Here is a 24,299-nt window from a genome sequence, read left to right as displayed (position 1 = left end):
TTTCTTGAAAACTATGTCTACTATCAATTTAAGAATTCACTAAATAAAACACCCACATGGAAAATATCTCTAAATATAATCTATTTAAGCTACCTTGCAGGTGGTCAAAGTAAATGTATGTTCCAAATACTAAATTTAATAAGAAAGTTAACTTTATCTAGAAAAGAGGGGTATTTCTTTCCTGACTGCTAATCAAAAGACCTGGGAAAAACTGCCCAGTTCCTATGATTACTTCTTAGTAATAGAACCCTAGTTTTATTCCATATGGATACGTGCCTAATACAAAGACTGTATTTCCCAGGCTCCCTTGAACATTGAACACTATGGTCATATGATGGAGTTCTGACCAATGAGATATCATAAGCAGACAATGCAAGAGATTTGTGAGGAGACTGCTTAAGTGAAGAATTGGTTAAGTGATAGGCACTTTTGCCTATTGTTCTCTGACTACAATTCACATGTGATGGAGTTGTAGCCAGCATCCTGGCCCCACAGCCAACCATCAGAAGAGAAGCCATGTATTAAGAATGATTGAGGCGAGGTGCGGTGGCTCATGTCTGTAATCCCAGCACTTTGGGAGGCCGAGGCAGGTGGATCACCTGAGGTTAGGAGTTTGAGACCAGCCTGACCAACGTTGTGAAACCCTGTCTCTACTAAAAACACAAAATTAGCCAGGTATGGTGGCACATGCCTCTAATCCCAGCTACTCGGAAGGCTGACAGGAGAATGACTTGAACCCAGGACATAGAGGTTGTAGTGAGTCAAGATCATGCCATTGTACTCCAGCCTGGGCAACAAGAGTGAAACTCCTTCTCAAAAATAAATAAATAAATAAAAGAATGGTTGAATAGAAAAATAGAGTCTGAGTTCTCAACAATGAACTAGTCTTGAACTGCCTATCTCTTACTTATTTTAGGTAAGAATAAACCTTTGTGTTCAAGCTGCAAGCAAATGAAAATCAGGCTCACCCTTATTTGTTTAAGAGTGTTTACAAATATTTCATTTAGCACAGCAAATAACACTGGATTCAAACTCCAAATCCCATGCACTCCACTGTGATTTTTATTTTTATTTTTTATTTTTTTTAGAGACAAGTTATCGTTCTGTCAACCAAGCTGGAGTGCAGAGGCACAATCCATAGATCACTGTCACCTATGATCCTGAGCTCACATGATCTTCCTCCCTCAGTTTCCTGACTAGCTGCAATTATAAGCACAAGCCGCCATGCCTGGACACTCTAATGTTTAACCATTTAAGCATTAATTAATCTCCTACCCTTTGTTAAGAACATTAATTTTCTTCTGTTCTTCAGTTAAGAACAGCTAGGGTAGACTTCTTAAATATTCATGTCTTTAATTTTAACATAATTAAGTCATTTCACAACTTTCTTGTCAATACTCTACCTAAAAAGGATGATGACTGCATGGCTTCTAAAGACTATATTCAGATAAATGTGGAACAGTTTCAAGTTTGATCTTCTACAAAGTGATAACACAAGTCCATTTGTATCCATTCTGTTTCCTAATCCCACCAATGTGCCCATAGCTGAAAAACATTTCTTCAAATTTGTTATTTATCTCATTTATGTAATCATTTACCTGTTCCTGAATTTTGATTTCCTGGTAATCTCTACACCTGGCTGGAGATGAAGACAAATCTGAGAGGCACGTGAATTTAGAGGAATCACAGCTCTCCAAGCTGGGACATGAGGATGGCCGGCAAAAGGTGTAATACTGCTCAAAGTCAGCCTTGACCACAAATACATACTTGCATTTGTTACACATGTAATCCCGCTCAAACTCCAGAACCTTCACCAGACTTGTTCGAATCACTGTCCCAGTGACAGATAAAAAGTGTCCCACATCCTTGGTTTTAGGTATGTGTTCCCTCACCAGCTCAGGACAGACAGGTAAACCTGATGGAGAAACAAACAAAAAAAACAGCATCAACTTTAAATCTTGAGATTTTACTCTGAGGGATATATTCTTCTCCTATTTCCTGAAAGATTAATTTTAACTTCAGGGGAAAAAATGATTGCATTTTACTAAGAAAAAATCAGATCATCAACTCTACTGAGAAAAGAATTATTTCAAATAACAATTACCGGTAGACGTTTTTTTAATCCAGACCCTGCACAATGAGTAGACTGTTTTAATGCATGCAGCCAGATGCTATAATAACCAAGATTTTAAAAAGGACTTATTTTCACAAGAGGGCTCTCAGTAGGATCTAAAGTATATAATTGTAATGGCATTTAACAAAGAACATATTGCTGCTTGCCACACATAAAATTAACTGATGACTCTTTAGTAAACCACGAAGCAAGCTGATAAAGAGATGGTAGCATGATGACCAAATAGTTCCACAACACTAGAAAGTTACTTTTTTTAGTCAGACTCAGCATTTATTAATACATAAATATGATAGTGGTTTGGAGCCCTGACTTACCTAGTGGTTTACCCACAACATCACCTTATCCTTTAAATGCCTTGTGTTTTTCAAAAAACAGACAACAGAAAAGGTGCAAAATGCCAAAGAAAATCCTGACTCAGTCTGGGCACCATGGCTCATACTTGGGAGGCAGAGGTAGGAGAATCGCTGGGGCCCAGGAGTTTAAGAGTAGCCTGGGCAACATAGTGGGACCCCATCCCCACAAAAAATTTAAAAATAAGCTGGGCATGGAGGAGCATGCCTATAGTCTCAGCAACTTGGTGGGACTGAGGTGGGAGGATCTCTTGAACCCCGGGGGTCAAGGCTGCAGTAACCATGGTCATGTCACTGAACGCCAGTTTGGGCAATAGAGCGAGACCCTGCCAAAAAAAAAAAAAAGAGAGAGAGAGAGAGAAAGAGGGAGGGAAGGAAGGATGGAGGGAGGGAGGGAGGAAGGAGAAAGAGAGAAAGAGAAGATAAGAGGAGAGGGGAGGGGAGGGAAAATATCTTATGTGGAAATTCCCTCTTTCTCATGTTTGGCTACAACACACCATTGGGGTGGAAAGATGCCAGCTGTGATGATTAAAGGCTAATTCCTAACGGGTTTATTGGGGTAACATTCGTTATGCTGGTTCAAGTCTCCTGTCTTGTCCTCATTATTCAGTGGTTCAAAAACTAGGTAAGTACGTCTACTGAAGGCCGATCTATCAGATTGTCCAGACCGTGAGAAATGACATAATAGGACTCATTATACCTCAAGTTTCTGTGGTCGGCATATTTTCTCCTGGTTGATACATCTATTCGGAAAGCCAATCAGAAGGTAGTTTAGGAATTATGAGGGTAAAAAGCAAATTAGAGTAACTGAATGTTTAAGGTCCCAGGCTATGTTAACCTACTGTTACAGGTTACAAGTCTACAGATAGACTTGAATTTTCCCCACTGGTTGGCTGAAACTCTCTCTCCATACACTGTAGACTGTATAGACAAACAAGGTGGCCATTACCAACATTTGTCCCATGACTACTTTCTCTATGCTTCCAAGACAGACTTGCCCATTTTCTAATGAACGTATTCATTATTCACATTAATTCAGATTGCATCACATTTTGCCATTAAGGGAGTCATGCTTTTGGTTCATATTCCAGAATGTTAAAAAACAAGAAACAGCCCAGAGGTCTAGCTCTCTTGTTTACCTGGGCTTAACTGGAATATATATTATGGTAATACATCTTAACACTGCTCGTAGATTCTTAGTTACATTTATTTTGCCCCCACATGAATGCTTTTTTTAAAAGATGAATATTTTTTAATAAGATATAATTCACATAACATAAAATTTACCCTACGAAGTATATAATTCAGTGGTAATTAGTATATTCACAATATTGTACAATCATCACCTATCTAATTCCAGAACATGTTCACAATTTCAAAAAGAAACCCTATACCCAGGAGCAGTCACTCCCCACTCTTCCATAACCCTAGCTGCTGGCAACCATTGATCTATCTTTGGTCTTCATGAATTTACCTATTCTGGAAATTTCACATGTAGATACTTCATTACTTACAACGCGGTTACATCTCAATAAACCCATCGTAAATTGAAAATGTTGTAAGTTGAAAGTGCATTTAGTACACCTAACCCGCTGAGCATCATAGCTTAGCCAACCTAGCCTACCTTGAATGTACTCAGAATACTAATATTAGCCTACAGTTGGGCAAAATCATCTAACACAAAGCCTATTTTATAATTAAGTGTTCAATATATCATATTATTTATTGAATATTACACTAAAAGTGACAAACAATAATTTGTGAGTACTCAAATCATGGTTTCTACTGAATCACTTTCACATCATTATAAAGTCAAAAAATTATAAGTCAGGGATATCTGAACGAAATCATACAACATGTGGTCTTTTAAATCTGGCTTCATTCACTTAGAACGTTTTCAAGATTCATTCATGTGGTAACATAAACAGTACTTCATTCCTTTTTATGGCTAATATTCCACTGTTAAGATATATCATATTTTGTTTATTCATTTATTAGTTAATGGACATTTAGGTTGTTTCCACTTTTTGGCTATTATGAATAATGCTACTACAAACATTTGTATGCAAATACTTGTTTGAACTGTTTTCAATTATCTTGGGCATACACTTATAGAATAGAATTGCTGGGTCACATGGTTATTAAAAAAATTTTATTTTTATATGTGCTGTAACTAAGTGCACTCTATTGTACATATACAGAAGGATACTCGAGTGGAAAATATGATAAATAACCCAATCTGATTCTCAAAATACAAACAGAATGTACGAACAATTACTTCTAAGAAGATAAGGATGGTAAAAAGGAGAAAAAAAATAGGTTAATAAAACTTACTTTAACAGTAATTCCTTGGGTTTTTGAAATATTCATTCTCTCTTCCTTGGTCCCAAAGAAATATCATTTCTGCCTCACATTTCTAGTTCCCTTATCTCAGTTCTGCTTCAGATGCAAACTGATTGTTCAGTTTAAATTATACAGTTAATATATTAAAACAAGAAAAACAACTTGAGAACCACATTACAGAAAATGTGGTGTTACTCTGATGTTATGCATAACTGAAGAATGACCAATAAGACTAAAGACTGCCTAGCACAATTTAGAAAAGTCTTTGGATTTTCAATGTGCTGAAGTAATACATGAATGAATTCTTACATAATATAAACTGTGTAGAAGACATTGTTATTTTTGGCTTAAAAACAAATTTTGGTTCAAAAACAAAACTATGTGTAATTTAATTGTAGTTTTATTCCTAAAAAGGTATAGTTAATTTGATAGTGTTTCCTACTGTAAATAGCACCTTAGAACGGAAGAATTAAACACCATGTGCCCCATTGCTTCTAGAGTAACCCAAGCAATACATAATGAAGGCCAAATCTCCTTTGCTTTTACCCTTCTGTGGCTTGCAATAGATCTAAGAATAAGGAACCAAATCTGGACTGGACTACAGGGCCTTTTGTGACTGGCTTCCTGTTTTATCAAGACTTCTGAGCACTTTTTCACATACAGTGCTTCCTTTGTCTCAGGGCTCTCCTCTTCATTTTGCTCCTCAAAAATCCCCACACTAAGAAGCAATGCAATGGTTAAAAATACAGACTTGGGCCAGGCACAGTGGCTCACACTCGTAATACTAGCACTTGGGGAGGCTGAGGTGGGCGGATCACCTGAGGTCAGGAGTTTGAGACCAGCCTGGCCACGTTGGTGAAACCCCACTATCTCTACTAAAAATACAAAAAAAAATATTAGTCGGGTGTGGTGGTACACAACTGTAATCCCAACTACTCGGGAGGCTAAGGCAGGAGAATCGCTTGAATCTGAGAGGCAGAGGTTGCATGAGCTGAGACTGCACCAGTGAACTCCAGCTTGGGCAACCAAGCAAGACTGTCTCAAAAAAAAGACAGAGAATACAGACTTGAGCCAGAATGCTTAGGTTTGAGTCACAGCTCTGTCACTTACTAGCTGTGTGACCTTGGGCAAGTTGTGAACTCTCAGATTTCTCGTCTATAAAATAACAACAGAACCTATCGCATTGGGTAATAAGAAGACTAGAAGAATTCATACAGGCTGGACACAGTAGCTTACACCTGCAATCCCAGTACTTTAGGAGGCTGAAGCAAGAAAGATCACTTGAGGCTAGGCATTCAAGACCGGCCTGAGCAACACAGAGACCCACCTCTACAGAAAAAAATTTTTTAAATAGCCAGGTGTGGTGGCACATGCCTGTAGTCCCAGCTACCCAGAAAGCTGAGATGGGGGGATCACTCGAGCCCAGGAGTTGGAGACTGTAGTGAGCTAAGATTGTTGTGTAACTGCATTCTAGCTTGGGCAACAGAGACTGTATCTCAAAAAAAAAAAAAAGAATTCATACATGTAAAGTTTCTGAGAATATTACTTGGCATGTAGCAAGCACTATGTAAACATTAATTCTGGCTGGGTGCCGTTGCTCATGTCTGCAATCCCGGTACTTTGAAAGGCCAACGTGGGCGGATCACTTGAGCCTAGGAGTTTGAAAGCAGCCTGAGCAACATGGCAAAACCCTGTCTCTACCAAAAGTACACAAATTAGACGGGCTTGTTGGCAGGTGCCTGTAATCCCAGCTACTTGGGACACTGGGAGAGGAGGATCACTTGAACCCGGGAGGTGGAGGTTCAAGATCATGCCACTGGACTCCAGCCTGGACAACAGATTGAGATCCTGTCTCAAAACAAAACATTAATTCTTATATATAATTCTTCCTTAATGAAATCTTTACTTAACCCACTTCAGCTTAAATACCTTCTTCTATGTGCCTTAATACATAGTTCTTTTCTTTCCTACTATTTACAACTGAAACAAAAGATTTAATTTATTATACTTCACACTAGAAGATAAACTCCATGGGTGGGAAGGAAAAGGTAGATTTTATTCACTGCTATAACATCAGAATAAGCAGCATGCTTTATAACTAGTAAACACTCAAAAGTACTTGAAAGATGAAAGGCAAGGAAAGGAGGGAATAGATGTGAGAGATAAGAAGGAAAATATATCAGCATGCAGACCAGTTAGATATAAGGTATAAGAAAGAGGGTGGACTTTAGAGTGACTACTAGTTCCCTAGTATCATTAACTAAGCCAGAGAATTCTGTACTGCACACGGTAGGCAATCAACAAATATCTAGGAAATACCATTTTCAGCTGCGGGGGCAAAAAGAGTGAAGGGAAATCACAACTACAAGTTTTAATACACTTCGTTTTCAAGAAGACGTCTGATCAACAATATGATATTTCAATGCAGACCTTAAGATTCTGGCTAAAAAACGAAAAAACAAACCAATAGAGCTGGCACCTGTTGCTGTGAAGGTGGCAGCTGAAGCGTAGGTGCAGGATGGAGACCACCCCATTAGGAGTAGAATGCAGGATCCAATGGCCAAGTATGAACCTGAAGACTCAACACCTAATGGGCAAAGGAAAAGGCCCCTACAAAGAAATAGAAAAGCCACAGTGACACAGGGAGGAAAGGGCGGGAGAGTGCTGTCAATGGAGCAATGGCTGGAGTTTCATAAAGCCAGAAGAGTCAGTCCTATCAATCCCAGCAGAGAATAATAAAAGGAAAATACTGAAGTATCCCTCAGTTTGGCCATGTGGAAGTTACTACAAATGCTGGAGAGGGAAGTTTCACTTTGGTGAAAAGGATGAATGGGAGCAGTTACGCTAAACAAGGAACATATTTTGCCAAAACATTTGCTTATGAAAAAGAGAATGGATGAAGGATAAAGGGGAAGAGAGAGTTGAAAGACAGGTCTTTTTCTTTTTGTTCAATAAGAGGTAACTGGAAGAGAGAGAAAATTAGACATAAGTTCCAGAAGGGATTCATGGCCATCCCTGACACTATCCACCACACTGCCACAGTTGCTATGCTCCCCCAGCATTTTGACCTGACGGGCTAGCTGAATTCACACAACCTGACCTATCCAACTTCTTACACTGGTCCCTTACCCAACCTCTCTAACCTTTGGATACAAGTTAATGTCTCATCTAAATCAAGGTTCTTGATTAGAAGTCATGGCTGAGTTTTTGTAAAGCCCAAGCTGCTTAAAATTCAGGCAAAAGCTTATATCCATACACATAACTAGAGTTTTTAGAGAGGGACCATAACTTTCTCAAGCTATAACCCAGAAGGACCCTTCATTTATTTTTTAATTTTTAATTTTTGTGAACATGCAGTAGTTGTATATATTTGGGGGTGTATGGGATATTTTAATACAGGCATATAATGTCAGGGTAAATGGGGTTTCCATCACCTAAAGCATTTACCCTCTGTGTTACAAACAACCCAGTAATACTTTCAGTTATTTTTAAATGTACTATCAAGGTTTTTTTAAATTATAGTCACCTTGTTGTGCAAGCAAATACTATACCTTATGAATTCTATTTTTTGTACCCATTAATCATGCCCACTCCCCCCACCACTTCCGACCCTCTGGTAACCATCATTCTACTCCCGATGTCCGTAAGTACAATTATTTTAATTTTTAGGTCCCACAAATTAGTGAGAATATGCAAAGTTCATCTTTCTATGCTTGGCTTATTCCACTTAATGATCTCCAGCTTAATCCATATTGTTGCATATGACAGCATCTCATTCTTTTTTATGGCTGAATATTCCATTGTGGATATGTACCACATTTTCTTTATCCATTTATCTGCTGACAGACACTCAGGTTGCTTGCAAATTTTGGCACTGAAAATAGTGCTGCAGTAAACATGGGAGTGCAGATACTCCTTGATACACTGATTCCCTTTTTGGGAGGGTACATACCTAGCAGTGGGATTGCTGGATCATATGGTAAGTCTATTTTTAGTTTTTTGAGGAGCCTCCAAGTTGTTCTCCATAGTGGTTGTCCTCACTTACATTCCCACCAACAGAGTACAAGGGTTCCCTTTCTCCACATCCTCACTAGCATTTGTTATTGCCTGTCTTCTGGATAAAAGCCATTTTAACTGGGGTGAGATGATATCTCATTGTTATTTTGATCTGCATTTCTCTCATGATCAATGATGTTCAGCATCTTTCCATATACCTGTTTGTCATTTATATGTCTCCTTTTGAGAAATGTCTCTTCAAATGTTTTGTCCATCTTTTAATAGAATTGTTAGATTTTTTTCCTATAGAGTTGTTTGAGCTCCATATATATTCTAGTTGTTAAGCCAAGCCATATAGATAGTTTACAAATATTTTCTCCCATTCTGTGTTGTCTCTTCACTTTGTTCATTGTTTCCTTTGTTGTGCAAGAAGCCTTTTAACTTGATGTTATCCCATTTGTCCATTTTTGCTTTGGTTGCCTGTGCTTATATGGTATTACTCAAGAAATATGGGCTCAGGCCAATGTCCTAGAGATATTCTCCAATGTTTTTTTGGAGTACTTTCATAGTTTGAGTTCTTCAATTAAACACTTTACTCCATCTGATTTTATTTTCATATATGATGTGAGATAGAGGTCTAGTTTCGCTCTGCTGATTATGTATTTCCAGTTTTCCCAGTACCATTTATTGAAGAGACTGTCCTTTCTCCAGTGTATATTCTTGGCACCTTTATCAAAAATGAGTTCACTGTAGGTGTATGGATTTGTTTCTGAGTTTACCATTCTGTTCCATTGGTCTAAGTGTCTGTTTTTATGCAAGTGCCATGATATTTTGGTTACTACAGCTCTGTAGTATAATTTGAGGTTAGGTAGCGTGACTCGTCAAGTTTTCTTCTTTTGCTCAGGATAGCTTTGGCTACTTTTCTGGATTTTTTGTGATTCTGTATAAATTTTAAGATTTATTTTTCTATTTCTGTGAAGAATGTCATGGTATTTTGATAGGGATTGCACTGAGTTTACAGACTGCTTTGGGTAGTATGGACATATTAACAATACTGGTTTTTTCAATCCATGAACATAGAATATCTTTCCTTTTGTGTGTGTCCTCTTCCATTCCTTTCACCAATGTTTTATAGTTTTCATTGTAGACGTCTTTCACTTCTTTGCTTAATTCCTGGTGTTTAATTTTCTTTGTTAACTACTGTAAGTGGGATTATTTTCTTGATTTCTTTTCCAGATGGCTCACTGTTGGCATACAGAAATGCTACAAATTTTTGTAATTGATTTTGTACCCTGAAACTTTACTGAATTTTTTTTATCAGTGCTAATCATATCATCTGCAAACAAGGATAATTTGGCTTTCTTTCCAATCTGGACATATTTCTTTCTCTTGTCTAAATGCTTTACTAGGACTTTCATTACTATGTTGAATATAATGGTGACAGCAGGCATCCCTGTTGCATTCTAGATCTTAGAGGAAAGGCTTTCAGTTGTCCTCATTCAATATGATGCTCACTATAGGTCTGTTGTATATGGCTTTTACTATGTTGAGGTATGTTCTTTCTATACCAAGCTTTTTGAAAGGGATATTGAATTTTATCAAATGCCTTTTCAGCATCAACTGAAATGATCTTTTTTTTTTTTTTTTTTTGGTCTCCACTCTGTTGATATAATGTATCACATTAATTCATTTGCTTATGATGAACCATCCTTGGGATAAGTCTCACTTGTCATGATGAATGATCTTTGCAATGTGTTGCTGAATTTAGTTTGCTAATATTTTGTTGCAAATTTTTGCATCAGTAGAACCACTTACTTAAATCCTTAGTCTCATATATTGACTCTACATCGTTTCCTCTAACAATTAAAGGGAGTTACATTTTGGGAACAGTCACCAAATCTCCATCGACTTCCTCTTAAACTTAATAGTAATGCCTCTCTTAACTCCTCCTCATGCCTTTGGTCTCAGACTACATCCTTCAAGATCTCCCCTAAATGCCATAACAACATAATAGTGACATTCACAGTCACTTATTGCCCATACAACCCATTTTTGGCCTTAATTGCATATTGCTTTGCATTGTTCCTCATCTATTTTATATTTTGAGGATAGAGTCACTTCTTGAGATCCTTTTCATGCCCTTCTGTCCAGCCTTGTGCTTTAATAAACACTTTTAGTTAAGGAAAAAAATAGTGAAAAAAAGGGAGGGGCGTTCCCACTATTTCTACCTCACCTTACCTCTACCACACATCTAGTCTCAAATTCCCAGTCCAGAACAAAATGTTGTTTTTTGGGGTGTTTTTTAGAGACAGGGTCTCGCTCTGTCCCCCAGGCTGGAATGCAGTGGTGCAAACATGGCTCCCTGCTGCCTAGAATTCCTGGAAGCAAGCAATTCTCCCATCTCAGCTTCTCAAGTTGCTGGAACTATGGGCATGTGTCACCAAACCCAGCTAATTTTTTTTTGTAAAACAAACAAACAAAAGCAGGTGGGGGAGGTCTTATCATCTTTTGCAGGCTTGTCTCAAACTCCTCTAAATCTTCTCATTTAGAAACTCTGATGGTGGACCCAGAAATCAGTGTTTTAACAAGCTTTCCAGATTGTGATGCCCACTAATGTTTGAGAACCAATGCTTTAAATAACACATGAATGCTGTTTTTTTCTTTCTCATTTACTTTGGTCCTAACTGTGCATGCTGAACCCCTTTCATCTAAAACACTGGCAATACCAAGTAAACTTTAGGCTAATAAAAATCCCAGAAGACAAATAAAGAAATGTAGTTGTAAGTATAAAATTCAATGCATATCACAGAAAAACAAGCCAGAAACTGTATTACATTCCTAAGGAAACTGAACCACAGAGGCCTCCTGGGTTTTAATAATTAAATGCCTTGCTTGAGTACAAGATGGAGGTGCAATCTACCAAATCCAGACTATTCTTATCCCCTGATCTTTCACACATACTTATTCTGCTTTCAACACCTCCATCTCTCCCTAGCCTTACCTTCTCTTCTTGACACCTTTGGTAATCCCACCAAGAATGCACTCTTACTCTGTGAACTAATGTATCTATACATATGTTGAGTGAGGCATGCATCACACATAAAAGTTACCATTAAGCCCCCCTACAATACTTAATATGTACACATGCATATATCTGCAGGCATGCATATACCATCCGGTAAATATTTGACTATATAACCGTCTGCCATACAGCCCTGAGTTTTTTAAAAAGGGAACAACTATAATTCAAGGACATGTGAAGAAAAAATAAATAAATAAGAAAAAAAAAAGGAACAACTATATTCCTTTTGGTTTCCCAACTTCCTAGCAAATGTCTACTGATGTATGTTTAGTAGTAACATAATGTGTAACTTACTTTTTTACAGAATTGAAAAAATAAGCTAAATTCACCTGAAACTGATAGGGTCACTTAGGCAGACAGGATTGTATTGCTTAAAGTGAGCATGGAAAGATATCTGAAAATAATGACAGCCTAAAACTATTTCCTGAATGCCATTTCAACAACATTAACTAAAGTCTCCCTTACTAGTCCTTTAGCAAACTTATTAAAAGGAAACATTGGCCAGGCATGGGTTTCACACCTATAATCTTAACACTTTGAGAGGCCAAGGTATGAGGATCACTTGAGCTTAGGAGTTTGATACCAGCCTGGGCCACATAGTGAAGCTGCATCTCTAATTTTAAAAAAAGGTAGGGGAGAGGGGGCCCTTTTGATGATCCCACCAAAAGATTATCTACTACCCTGATGCATAACAATTAACAATCTTCGTAATTTATTCTAGCAAGTGTAACTGCAGATAATGTTTTTCATTTAAATAAAGTATTTGGTCTTCTCAGGAATCTTAACTTGCCTACAAGAAGTTCTTCTATAACGATTCCAAACCTTTTTGGAACTGGGGAAGCATTCTTTTTGATTATAAATCCTCACTGTACTCAAATGTACTATAAATATTTACCAAATATTTGGTAAATATTTATTTTTAAATAAAAGGGTATGTACGTTCTCCAACTTAATCACAGACTGCCCTCAATATTCTGGACCTGCTTTTAATTTTACCAAATCCTTCTTTCACATAAATAGAATGAAGCTGTACCAGCCTTTATTAATTTACACAATAATGGCATATTTAATTTTTTTAATTGGAGAATTAACAGGGACTCTACAGGTGGTTTGCATGTAAAGAAACTGAAGCTCAGTTAGATAAAATATCTGACTAAGTCCCCCAGGTTAGGCATATAGCCTTTAAATCCAATTTTTCTTTTACCACATCATGTCTTCTAAGAAATTATTTCCAGGCAATGAACTAAATAAAAACTTACACTATTGTGTCACTTTTTTCTAGAATTCTTAATTTAACTCTATCCACCTGCTTTAAGAAAATCACTTTTAAAACAGAAAGTGAGGGGCAAGAATTCCTAGAGGCAGAAACTCAAGGACACAGCTTTGCCATCAACAGTTGCTGATCGCTTCAGGGCAGTTTCTTAACAATTAAGAAGCTTAATCTCTCATGCATTCAACAAAAATGTATTAAGTAACTGGTAGGTAGACAGCACAATGCTAATACTGATATATAAAAATAACTAATTTCCTAAAATAGTTTTGAAGATCCCTGGACAGGATCTACCACTTTTCTACTTCTTTGTATTACCAGTTATTTTATTGTTAGTAACCACAAAAGCTCATAAAGCTACTTTGAATTACAATTTTATACACAGATGTGGAAATATGTAAACACACAAATATACTGTCGTCTCCACACATTCTCCCTCCCCTCAGTGGGCATGACTCATACTTCATGCCCACAGAACACAATTATTATTCTGCTCTAAAAGAAGTGATCATCAACTATACAACAGATAAATATTTTAAGTATAAATATCAATTATTTCTTAGTGTTATGAATCTAGTATATTTTCTCAAAATCTTTCTAGAAAATAACATGGCAGTAAAACCCTTAAGTGATTTACCTGATATCCTGGCATGAAGATTCTGCTTCATGGAAACACCCTCAGGCTGAGAAAGGGACTGGAGAATTGTCAAGGCTGACCTTCGCAGTGCACTATCAAAAACTGTAAGCACTTCATTGGGAAACATGTTGAAATATTCCCCAATTTCCATGTTGGTCTCAAAAAGGGTCATGGCATTAACCACAACTGGGTAATGAGCATCTTCATCCCTTTCCTTCAAGATTAGAAGAATGTCATTCTTATGATATTCTGAAACATATGACTCAAACACTTGACCAACCAGTGTAACTTGATCGCTATTCATCTTGAATCCAGGTAACTAAAGAAAAAAAAAAGATATTATATATATTTGATATTCAAGATGTACACACAATTTAACAAAAACGATTGGTTATAAATCACACTGGCTTTGGGTCATAATATAATCACAAAATAATATCTAAATTCAAATCTTAATGAAATCTGAACTGTTAGTCACAGTGCATGTACTTTAAAAATGAGTTAAGTCAAATGTAAGTCAAAGAACTATGTTGATACTGATTATCAAAATCCAAAATGGTTCAAAGCATTTCACATACATTTTCCCAAAATTTCCTTCATATTAACCCTGTATTAATATACAGGCACACATCTAATAACATTTCTGGACTGCACATTTAAAGTGGTCTCATAAGTTTATAATACTGTATCCTTATTGTACTTTTTCTATGTTTAGATACATAAATACCATTATGTTGCAACTGCCTACAGTATTCAGTAAAATAACATGATGTACAGGTTGTAGCCTGGGAGCAATAGGCTATCCCATGTAGCCTAGGTGTGTAGTAGGCTGTATCATCTAGGTTTGTGTAAAAACACTCTATGATGTTCACTCAAGAACAAAATCACCTAATGACAAATTTCTCAGAATGTATCCCCATCATTAAATGACATATAATGGTATTTATTTTATATAATATATGTAAGAGGCCACATTCCATACACACACATTTGCTCTCAAGCATAAAATCTTAAACATATCTTTTGGCTTAAGTCACTAACAGTGGAGTTCTTTGTAAGGGTCCTGGTTCTAGGTTTCATTTATATAAACAGTGAATCATTCTTTTGCTTTCTCTTTCTCTCACTATTTAGTTATACAACACACTCATGTGTATTCTGCTATGTAACTGAAACACATACCATTAATCAGATTGACAGCCAGTTTTGACACAAATAATTAATAGACTCTCTTTAGAAACTCATATTTGGAAGTGAATTTGTTTCCTACTTTTTGTTTCTTACCCTAGGAAATCTACTGGGTTCTGCAGAAACAGCTGTCAACAATGTAAAGAAAACATAAAATGTCAACAATGTAAAGAAAACACTGGAAAGGAAAAAAACACTGAGTCTTCAAATAAGAAAAAATTATTGAAAATAAATACAGCACATACCATTAATTTATTTCATTCCCTTGGCATTCTATTAAAGAGTATGTATCTGCAAATAAAAAGCACCTGCCCCCATTCTATCTTCATGTATAGAGTTGGATAACAAATTACATATGTATAAACCCAATTCAATGTCCATTTCCTAACATCTACCATGTACAAGGCACTATGCTGGCAAATAAAAAGTCTAGTAAAAGGTTCTCTATGTCCTCTGAGATCCAAGGGACAAATAAAATGAAACAGTGCTCTATCAGTGGTCAAAAATGCAATATGAATATGCAGAAATGCACAAGGAGAAGGAAGTTAAATTTAAATGAGGTGACAATCCCAGAAGTAGCACTGGACAGTTACAAACAAGCTGTTCAAATAAGAAACACTTATTTGGTTTGGAAAGAAACTGAGCACTGGAAAAGAGGTATACTTAAATTTGACTTATTTCATTTGTCCAACATTTACTGTACTGGGCTCTACAGATATAAATACTAAAGGAGATTGCTATAAAGTTCGCAGTTTACCATCCTAAGTATGTGTTGTACATGCTATTTGCTATATTTTACTTTCTCTGAGAAAGGTGTGAAAGGTGTAGGAAGTGTATACCACAGTTAGGTGAAGAATGCTGACAACTATAGGAGGCCAGGGTGAGAGTACAAATGAGTAAATGTATACCCAAGACAATGAGTGAAAATAAATTATGGCCGCAATGGTAATTTGTTTTTTGTTAAGCAGTATAAATTCAGCCGAGTGTAAAGCAGGAAAAGCACTTGGGAAAGAACTAACCAGGCAATATTTCCACAATGTGGACTCTGCCAAAAAAAATTCTGTACTCCCAAGACTGGCTACAAGACAATCACTATGATTCTATGAAAACATATGAAGTTTAGAGCCACAAATGTAGCAATTTGAAAAACAGCTTCATACAAGGCAGGAAAAGGGCAGCAGCAGAATTCAACGTTCAAATTAAGGTCGGATTAAATTTCGCCCAGTTAGACCAGCATTTCTAAGGTTATATGAACCATCTTTCTTGAAAATAGCATTCCCCTTCAACATCTGCGCAAAACTGACCAATCAGCTGTGTTATAAGCAGTTTGCAAACTCAATAAACGTACCTACTACCCACTCAGATACACACTGGTGGCACTTTTTGTTTTGAGGAGCGTCATTTCACAACTTTCAAGTTCTCTTTCCCTTTCTTATTGAATGTTTGGGATCAAAATAAGATCATTTGCTTTACTATGTCCTCTGACCACAGTGAAGCATCGAAAAGAAGAGAGGAGAGTGCCCAACTGCACTGGCATCCCCCAGCTGTCCCAGGGAATCACGGCAGCCCCGCCCCGCCCGCCTGCACCTGCCGGCAGCCCCGCCCTCTCGCGCGGGCTGGCGGGACGCGCGCCCTCGGCCCCGCCCCAGTCCCTCCGCCCCCTCTCACCGCGGGGGCGCGCCATTTCGCGCCTCCTCCCGGCCGCTCGGCCGCCCCAGGGACGCCTGGCAAACGTGGAGTCGCTGGTTTTCGGAGGCATGCTTTCCAAACTTTCTAATTCACAGGGTCTCTGCACGCAGCCCTTGCCCTACGACACCTCGGCAGTCTCTGACACTTCCCGGGCTCTTCTCCCGGGCAGCTCCCGCGCCTGTCCGGTCCCGTAGTTGAATAGTTTTTGAAGAAAGGAGACGTGAGTGAGACTTGGGACGAACCGGAGAAAAACATAACCGCGAAAGGAGGAGGCGACTATCACACTTACTGGCTGTGTCTGAAGCCGCCGGGACGCGCTGCTCCCGAGGCCGAGGGGCGCAGAATGCTCCGGCTGGGTGGCGGGTTAGTCTCCAGCCGGAGAAGGCTGGCGGGGCGCGGGACGCGCGTGCGCGTGGCCGCTGGAGGCGCCACCGACCGCGGGGACGCGCGGGCTCTGTCGGGCGGCCTAACGCCTGCGGCTCTGCTCGGGCCTGCGCGCTTCACCGAGGCCGGGCCGCTCACCGCCTCAACTTCCCTGCCCCGGCGGCTCTTCCGGCTGAAGACTAGGCAGGCGGGCAGGACAGAGCGGGCGGGTTGGGGCGGGGCCGGGAGGGGCCGGGAGGGGCCGGGGCGGGGAGAGGGGCGGGATCCTAGCGTGACCGCAGGCTAAGTGCGGCGGCACGGATCGGATCGTAGGGTTTTGTTTTTAGTCTGGCCAAAGAATTTGCCCAACCCAAGGACACATAGGATCTCTTCTGTGTTTTCTGACACAAGTTTTAGAATTTTAGGTTTTATATTGAGATATGTGATCTAATCAGAGCTAATTTTTGTACGTGGTGCCTAATAGGGATCTTAAGTCGTTTTTTTGCTTATGAATAGTGTCATTTGTTCAGAGAGCTTTTTCTTACTGAATAGCTTTTGCACCTGTGTCAAAAATCAGTAGTCCCTAAAGCGTCAGGTGTGGGTCTAAGACTTTCTGTTCTGTTCTGACAATTTCTTATATTTCTCTCTCCAAAAATACCACACTGTCTTGATTCCTGTAGATTAATTAAGAATCTTAAAATCGCCAGGCGTGGTGGCTCAAGCCTGTAATCCCAGCACTTTGGGAGGCCGAGGCGGGTGGATCACGAGGTCGAGAGATCGAGACCATCCTGGTCAACATGGTGAAACCCCGTCTCTACTAAAAATACAAAAAAATTAGCTGGGCATGGTGGTGCTTGCCTGTAATCCCAGCTACTCAGGAGGCTGAGGCAGGAGAATTGCCTGAACCCAGGAGGCGGAGGTTGCGGTGAGCCGAGATCGCGCCATTGCACTCCAGCCTGGGTAACAAGAGCGAAACTCCGTCTCAAAAAAAAAAAAAAAAAAAAAGAATCTTAAAATCACATCGTGTGGCCGGGCGTGGTGGCTCATGCCTGTAATTCCAGCACTTTGAACAGCCAATGCAGGTGGATCACGAGGTCAGGAGATCGAGACCATCCTGGCCAATATGGTAAAACCCCGTCTCTACTAAAATATAAAAAATTAGCCGGGCGTGGTGGAGGGCGCCTGTAGCCCCAGCTACTCAGGAGGCTGAGGGAGGAGAATCGCTTGAACCCAGGAGGCAGAGATTGCAGTGAGCCGAGATTCGCGCCACTGCACTCCAGTCTGGCAACAGAGCAAGACTCATCTCAAAGAAAAAAAAATAGGTCGTGTTTGGCCTCCAGTCTTTTGTTTTCAAAAATGTTTTGGCTTTTCATATGAATATTAAAATCAGCTTGTCACTTTAAAAAGTTGGGATTGTGATTGGAGTTAAATTCCATCTATAGATCCACATTAGAATAATTTACATGTTAACAATATTGAGTTACGACCCTTGAACAAAGTATCTTCAAAGTATCTTCAAAGCATCTTCATTTATTTAGGTGTTATTTCACTCAGCAAATGTTTTGATCTTTTGTAGTCCATTCTCATGCTGCTAATAAAGACATACCTGAGACTGGGAAGGCTTCAGGAAACTTTAAATCATGGCAGAAGCAGAAGCAAATGTCCTTCTTCACAGAGCGGCAGGAAGGAGAAGTGCCACACAAAGAGGGAAAAGCCCCTTTATAAAACCTCAGAAAACAGCATGGAAGTAGCCATCCCCATGATTCAATTACCTCCCACTGGATGCTTCCCACAACACCTAGGGATTATGGTAACTACAGTTCCAGATGAGATTTGTGCAGGGACACAGCCAAACCATATCACCCTATGTCTGATTTATCTATAAATCTAAGGATGAGGGGGACATTATACTTCTTGGTATTATGCAAATGACATTTTAATGTTTAAATTTTCAGTTGTTCTTTGATAGTGTCCATTTGTGTTGCTAAAAAGGAATACCCGAGACTGAATACTTTATAAATAAAAGAGGTTTATTTGGCTCACACTTCTGCAGGCTGCTCCTGGTGAGGGCTTCAGGCTGCTTCCACTCAGTGAAGGGGAGGCTGTCTGTGCAGATCACATGGTCAGAGGAGAAGCAAGAAAAAGGGGAGGTAGTGATCAGGCTCTTTTTGACAATCAGCTCTGGAGGGAACTAACAGAGTGAGAACTCACCCATTATGCAATGGCAGCATTAAATTTTCCTGAAGGATCTGCCCCTATGACCCAGACACCTCTGACTAGGCCCTACATGGGGGATTCAATTTTAAGATGAGATTTGGAAGGGACAAATACCTTATGTCAGATAGTATGTAAAAATAATGATTGAGTTTTTTTTTTGTTTTTTTTTTTTTTTTTTTGAGAGGGATTCCTGCTCTGTTGTTCGGGTTGTAGTGCAGTGGTGTGATCATGGCTCACTGCAACCTCCACCTCCCAGGTTCAAGCAATCCTCCTGCCTCAGTCTCTTGATTAGCTGGGTGATATGGTTTGGCTGTGTGTCCCTACCCAAATCTCACATTGAACTCTAATCCCCAGGAGTCTGGTGGGTGGTGATTGAATCATGGGGCAAAATTCCCCCTTGCTGTTCTCGTGATAGTACGTTCTCATGAGATCTGGTTTTTTGAAAGTGTATGGCACTTCCCACCCTCACTCATTCTCTCTCTCCTGCTGTGCCATGATAATCCGTGCTTGCTTCCCCATAGTCTTCTGCCATGAATAGAAGTTTCCTGAGACCTCCTAGTGCTTCTTTCTATTAAGCCTGCAGTATTACGAGTCAGTTAAACCTCTTTTTGTCATAAATTACCCAGTCTCAGGTAATTTTTCATAGCAATGTTAAAACAGACTAATACATAGGGATTATAGGTGTGCATCACCACACCCAGCTAATATTTTGGTATTTTTTGTAGAGATAGGATCTCACTATGTTGCTCAGGCTGGTAAAATAGTTTTTTGTTTTGGTTTTGGTTTTTTGGTTTTTTTGAGACTGAGTCTTGCTCTGTCACCCAGAGTGCAGTGGTGCAATCTCTGTTCACTACAACCTCTGCCTCCCAGGTTCAAGTGATCCTCCTGCCTCAGCCTTCTGAGTATCTGGGATTACAGGCACACACCACCACGCCTAGATAATTTTTGTATTTTTAATAGAGACAGGTTTTACCATGTTGGTAATGCCGGTCTTGAACTCCTGACCTCGTGATCCACCTGCCTCGGCCTCCTGAAGTGCTGGGATTACAGGCATGAGCCACTGCACCTGGCCTACAATTGATTTTTTATCATTAATCTTGTGTCTGTAATCTTGTAAAAATGACTTGCAAGTTCTCGCAGCTTTTTAGTGGATTTTGCTAGATTTTCTCTATATTCAGGATTTGTTGTCTATGAATAAAGACAGTTTACTTCCTTCCTGTTCTGGAGGCCTGTTACTTCTTTTTCTTCTGCACTGACTAGAAGCTCGAGTACAGTGTTGAATAAAAGTGATGAGACCAGACATCCTTTCTTTGCTTCTGATCTTGGAAAGTTATCAGTCTTTTACTCTCAATTATGGATATTCGCTCAGGGTTTTTTTATAGATGTTCTTTATCAAGATGGAGGAAGACTTGAGAGCTTTCATCAAAGATGAATGTTGGATTTCATTAAAGCTTTTCTACATCTGTGGAAATGATTGCTTTGCTTTTTTTTTCTTTTAGTTTTATATTTTATATAGAGATTGAATTGTATCCCTCCAAAAGAGATATATTGAGGTGATAATCCCTGGTCCCTTTGAATGTCAATTGTTTGGAAATAAGGTCTTTATAAAGGTAATTGAGATAAAATTAGGAATTAGGATGGGCAGTAATCCAGTATGACTTGTGTCCTTATAAAAAGGATAAATTTGGGCACAGATACACACACAGTAAGAACACCATGTGAAGAGACACAGAGAAAAGATGGCCACCTGCAAGCCAAGGAACACCTGATATTACCAGAAACTAAGAGAGAGACCTGGGACAGATCCTTTGCCAGCACCTTCAGAAGGAGGATGTCCCTGTTGAAAATTGGATTTTATACTTCTCGCACCCAGAACTGTAAGACAGTAAATTTCGCTTGCTCTAAGCCATTCATTCAGTTGGTGGTACTTTGTTATTGGAGCCCTAGAAAATTAATACATCAATTGATACATGAATGTTAAATCAACTGTGCTTTTCTGAAATAATCTCCACTTGGTAATGCAGTATTCATCGTTTTTATATATTGTTGAATTTAATTTGCTCACATTCATCAATTTTTGCTTGTATGTTTGGCATATTGGTCTAATTTTTTGTTGTTAACATCTTTACCTTGTTTTGTATCAGGACGATGCTGGCCTCATAGAATGAGTTAAAAGGTATTCCCTTTTTTATTTTCTGGAAGAATTTTTGCAAAATTTGTATTTCTTTTCTTTTTTCTTTCTTTCTTTTTCTTTTTTTCTGAGATGGTCTTGCTTTGTTACCCAGACTGAAGTGCAGCAGCACAAACATGGCTCACTGCAGGCTCAGCCTCCCAAATAGGTGGGATTACAGGCATGCACCACCACACCTGGCTAAAAGTTTTCTGTATTTTGTTTGTAGAGACAGTGTTTCACTGTTTTGTCCAGGCTGCTCTCAAACTCCTGGGCTCAAGCAACCTGCCTGCCTTGGGCTTGCAAAATGTTGAGATTACAGGCATAAGCCACCGTGCCCACTCAAAATGGCATTTCTTTCTTTTTTTTTTTTTTTTTTTTTTGAGACGGAGTTTCGCTCTTGTTACCCAGGCTGGAGTACAATGGCGCAATCTCGGCTCACCGCAACCTCCGCCTCCTGGGTTCAAGCAATTCTCCTGCCTCAGCCTCCTGAGTAGCTGGGATTACAGGCACACGCCACCATGCCCAGCTAATTTTTTTTTTTTTTTTTTTTTTTTAGTGGAGACGGGGTTTCACCATGTTGACCAGTATGGTCGCGATCTCTCGCCCTTGTGATCCACCTGCCTCGGCCTCCCAAAGTGCTGGGATTACAGGCTTGAGCCACCGCGCCCGGCCGGCATTTCTTTTTTAAATATTCATTAGAACTCACCAGCAAAGCCAGCTCAACCTTGACTTATCTTTGTGAGAATATTTTAACTACAAATTCACATTCTTCAATAGATATAAGGCTATTCAGATTATCTATTATTTATTGAATTTGGTTGTTTGTCTTTCAAGGAACTGGTGTTTCATCTTGGTTATCAAATTTATGAACACGAAGTTGTTCGTAGTATTTTATTATCCTTTTAGTGTTGATGGGATTGGCAGTGATGTCCTCTCTTTCATTCTTGATATTGGTATTTTCTTTTGGTGATTATCTTCAAGGGCTGCCATAACAAAATACCATAGACATTGTCGCCAAAACAACAGAAATTTATTTTCTCACAGTTCTGAAGGCTGGGAAGTCCAAAATCAAAGGGCCAATTGATTCTAGTGAGAGCTCTCCTCTTGGCTTGCCATCTTCTCACTGTGTCCTTACACATCAGGGAGCTTTCAGGTGTCTCTTAAAAGGACACTAATCCTATCCTTATGCCCTCACTTAACCTTACTTACCTCCTTACAGGCCTTGTCTTCAAATACAGTCAAATTGGGGATTGGGGTTCCAACTTCTGAAATTTGGGAATGGGGTTGCTACGGGCACAACACAATTCAGCCCATAATAGTAGTGATCTTCATTCCTCTCCCCAAGCTGCAGTGGAATTTCATTAATGCCTTCTTCTGCAGATTTCATCTGTGGATCTGTAGTGGAGATTGGGGGATTGGATCTGAACAGATTTTAGGAGTAGCTGCCTTTCTTCTCTGCTAGCCGGCACCACTAAAGCGGGTATCTTTCTCTGGATAACTGGGAAGACCCCAGTTATCTCTGTGAGAACCTGATGAGGTCCCTGGAGAAATGACCTATGTGAGGGTGAAAACCTTATTATGTCTGAGTTCCCTGTAGACATCGTGCTCCCACATTAGCCCACACGGTGTTTAGCAGTTCACTAAAAAATCTGGTTTAATCTTCCTCCTGCTTACATGCATTTGGAGCTGTCTGTCTCAGGTAAAGCCAAAGATTGTGCCCTGTTTCTTTCTGCAGGCTCCTGTCTTCCTCCAGGTTTCAGGTTAGTTGTCTGCCCTGTGACCTCAGCTTTCTGATGGATTCAAGAAAAATCTTTAGTTTTCATTTTGTCCAGTTTTTGTCTTATAGGATGATGGTGACATTCTTTTTGCCTCTTTCCATCTATGAGCTGAAATCAGATATCCCATCTCTTTTATTTTTCATCTTTCCATTTTGTTAGGTATCTTTTATAGACAGCATGTAAGTGGGTCTTGCTCTTTAATTCCACCTGACAATCTGCCTTTATTTGAGATAGTTAAAATGTTACATATAGTGTGATAATTGATATGGTTAAAGTCAATTGTCTTGCTATTTGTTTTCTGTTTGTCTCATCTTTTCTTTGTTTCCTTTTCCATCTTTTTGCTTTCTTTTGGATTGAGAACTTTCTTTGATTCCATTATCCTTATTGCCTTATTAGCTATGATTCTTTGCTTTGCTATTCAGGTGGTTACTGTTTATATAAAATATCTTTAATTTATCATATCTACCTTTAAGTAATACTGTACTTATACTCCTTATTTAAGATCTTTAAAATAATATACCTTCATATCTCCTCTCCCAGCATTTATGTTATTGTTGCCAGCAACTTTTATATATATCTTATAAGCCCCATGATACATTGCTATTTGTTTAAATTGTCAATTATCTTTTAAAGAGATTTAACAAGAAAATAGTTTTATATATTTACCCATGTAATTACCATCTTTAATGCTATTCCATTATTTCTTCAGATAATTATTATCTTCCTCTTCCATCAGACTTTAATTACACATATTATTTTGATAGTTTTTCTTTCTGTCTCTCTGCCAAAATATTATTTTGATACTATTTTCTTTCTGTCTTCTGTTAACTTTTCCTGTAGTGCAGATATTTGATGATGAAATCGTTTAGCTTCTGTATGTCTGAAAACATCACCTATGTTTTTGAAAACTACTTTTACTGGGCACACAATTGTAAGTTGACAGGGTGGTTTGTTTTTTGTTTATTATTATGATTTACTTCTTCACTGCATTAAAGATGTTGCTTTATTGTCTTCTTTTTAAGAAGGTGCTTATACTGTTTCCAGTGAGAAATCTGCTGTCATTCTTATACTTGTTATTTCCA

General features: G+C 38.9%; 1 protein-coding gene across 3 annotated transcripts in view; it reads right to left on the bottom strand.

Moving 5' to 3' along the window:
• The window catches only part of MCM9 (minichromosome maintenance 9 homologous recombination repair factor), a 118,510-nt gene extending 101,253 nt beyond the window's left edge, over nucleotides 1–17,257 (bottom strand). For 2 of the 3 annotated variants that reach the window (XM_003938617.3, XM_074397565.1), the window contains exons 1-3: nucleotides 16,976–17,257; nucleotides 13,813–14,131; nucleotides 1,599–1,915 (exon numbers count right to left, since the gene is read on the bottom strand). In XM_003938617.3, the coding sequence (XP_003938666.1) occupies nucleotides 1,599–1,915; nucleotides 13,813–14,116 (621 nt within the window). In that variant the 5' untranslated portion in view covers nucleotides 14,117–14,131; nucleotides 16,976–17,257. Of the gene's footprint in view, nucleotides 1–1,598; nucleotides 1,916–13,812; nucleotides 14,132–16,665 lie in introns of all 3 variants that reach the window. The other variant, XM_039467525.2, reaches the window with a different exon arrangement.
• Between the last annotated feature and the right edge of the window lie 7,042 nt (nucleotides 17,258–24,299).

The sequence above is a fragment of the Saimiri boliviensis genome, chromosome 4, assembly GCF_048565385.1.
Source record: "Saimiri boliviensis isolate mSaiBol1 chromosome 4, mSaiBol1.pri, whole genome shotgun sequence".
In the NCBI taxonomy this organism is placed as follows: domain Eukaryota; kingdom Metazoa; phylum Chordata; class Mammalia; order Primates; family Cebidae; genus Saimiri; species Saimiri boliviensis.
Note: the sequence above shows the minus strand (reverse complement) of the source record. Positions and strands in the feature narration are given on the sequence as shown.